Source organism: Cystoisospora suis, assembly GCF_002600585.1.
Source record: "Cystoisospora suis strain Wien I chromosome Unknown contig_1009, whole genome shotgun sequence".
Lineage (NCBI taxonomy): Eukaryota > Apicomplexa > Conoidasida > Eucoccidiorida > Sarcocystidae > Cystoisospora > Cystoisospora suis.
The window spans coordinates 12,816-14,986 of record NW_027153810.1 but is presented as its reverse complement, the minus strand read 5'-3'; the positions used below and the strand labels follow the sequence as shown (position 1 = coordinate 14,986).

The window sequence follows — 2,171 nt, the reverse complement described above, 5'->3', positions numbered from 1 at the left end:
CTTTTCCCAGCCAGATGACAGGGAGTGACGCGGCGACATCACTTGCTTCAGAAACGAATCGTGAACTAAGGGTATCACTCAGAAACAACTAAAACCGCTTCCAGCTTGGGTGGAAAGCCAGGGAAGGAACGCTTATCGCCTACCGCTTTCAGCGTCGTGCAGATCTCGCAGCAACGTACACAGAAGCCCCCGCATCCCGAGGCAAGACTGAGGCACCCCACTCACCGCCCCTCGAAGTCCGCCGCAAGTGGGACGCATCAAGCCTTGCAGGAAGAAAGCTGATGCGTCCACTGGCGACATGGGTTAGAACCTTGGCTGCCGTGGAAGCCTCCACTTGTCCGGGAAGGGAGTGGTCGCCACCCTTTCTCACTTCCACCCACACAGAAAGTGACTGAGAACGCATATGGAGGGCGAGAAGGGTGCGCGGATTCTGCCGACGGATGTCGGCTGATGGAAAGGGAGATAAGGAGCAAGGAAGCCTACTTCAGATCCATTGTCGCCACTCCAGTAGCACAGTGGGGACTTGTTAAGGGCTGTCGATAACGGGCAAGAATATTTACTGGCTCGAGTTTTGCCAACAGGGGCGAGATAGACATTCGTGCCGAGGCCGGAACACACGTCTGAGTAAATAAGGCCTGCAGTGACTCTGGCGAACAAGTCAAAAGAGCCAGGTAACATAAAACCGACTGATGTCCCCTCTCAATGCAAGGAGTGGAGGAGCAACTCCTGAGAACGCACCGTCCAAGCTGCAGTGATGTCCGTTTCCAAACACGGTGTGTGCAACGCGAAAACGGGCAAAGAACTCCAATATCAGTTGAGGAAGCATCACCGAAGTAGCTTAGACGCATCCGACTGCCCACGCCACTTAAAAACCAAAATGCAATTAAGGCTGTACTACAACCCTTCTGGACTTACACCTTTCGCAACCTGCAGCCCTAGGGATGTGCCATGCAGCCGTCGTGACCTGACAAGAAACCTGGGGAGTATTCCGCTCCAAATACTTTCTTCATCAGGACGCACGTCGTTGTGTCCACGTGGAATGTGTAGTACTTGCAAAACCTTGCCTCAGAGCAGTAGATAGCACACTCGTCCGAGGTGTCGACAGTGTGAATCGAAAGCGTCAAGCCGACAAGCAGCAAGTTGTTGGAGCAGAGCTGATCAGGAGAAACTTGGCACACAGCCTCTGAGTAATAAGGCCCTGTCTCGCTGGTGACAGTACTGTTGGGCCCCGCCAGTTCGCAATCCAATGTGTCCGCGTTGAACGAAAATCCAGTGCAGTCCGGGAACTTCTCACACGCCTGACGACAGGCTTCACCGTTTTGCGCTTCCGTCTTAGTTCTCGGTGTGACGACTTTCTTGTTGTCCACCGCACAGTACGGCTTGCCATGGAGAGGCGAATCATCCCAGTACCTCGGACCGGAGAAAGCCCCTTCCACATGCGTTTGTGTACCCGGACTCTTATGCAGGAGACATGGTTCTCCTAGAGCCTTTCTGAAAGAGAAGTAGTTACAGCCTTGGGTAGCCAAGCAAAGAATGCGGCACTGGATAACCGAGGCGGCGGGCAGGGCTAGGAAGTGGGGTTCGGAGTACTCGGCGTTTTCTTCGATCAAGTCCCCGAATGTCAGCGCGCTAACGCAGTCCCTGCAGCAAGGCACACAATTATCCCAAGAACGGCACGCTATCCAGTTTGTCTGAGGATGTACAGCGACGGCTAGAGTTGAACGGTCGGGAACTCACCTGTGACCGGAAACGGCGGTGCGATTTGGCCTCCCTGTGCTCCCGGCGGTTTTGTCTTTTAAGGCACATATATGCGATATATAGTAGTAGGTAAAGAACTCGCACTCCGGGAGCTCCTTGCAGATGAGTTGGCAAGACAGCACATCACTGGTCCACCTTAGGCGGATAGACTTAACAGTGAACTCGGTGTGTTGGAGGCATTCTTCGGGTGCGGGAGGCAGCTCCGTCGTTGTCGTTGTCGTAGGGCACGGGCGGTCCGGAGGGCACACGGGCGGGTGAGGCGGGTACACCCCTGGGGGGAAATGAGGTGGACGGTGTGGAGGTGAATGAGGGGGAAAGTGAGGAGGGAAATGAGGTGGATGGTGCGGAGGTGGATGGTGTGGAGGAAAATGAGGTGGACCGTGTGGAGGAAAATGAGGGGGACCGTGTGGAGG

The 2,171-nt window shown here is 54.9% G+C and overlaps 1 protein-coding gene across 1 annotated transcript in view; it reads right to left on the bottom strand.

The window, feature by feature from the left end:
* Nucleotides 1-578: 578 nt before the first annotated feature.
* The window catches only part of CSUI_002361 (microneme protein), a gene marked incomplete at its 5' end in the record, with an annotated part of 2,579 nt that continues 986 nt past the window's right edge, over nt 579-2,171 (bottom strand). Inside the window, 2 exons of the mRNA XM_068062563.1 lie at nt 579-1,641; nt 1,738-2,029. Coding sequence (XP_067925463.1) covers nt 936-1,641; nt 1,738-2,029 — 998 coding nt within the window. The remainder of the gene's footprint in view (nt 1,642-1,737; nt 2,030-2,171) is intronic.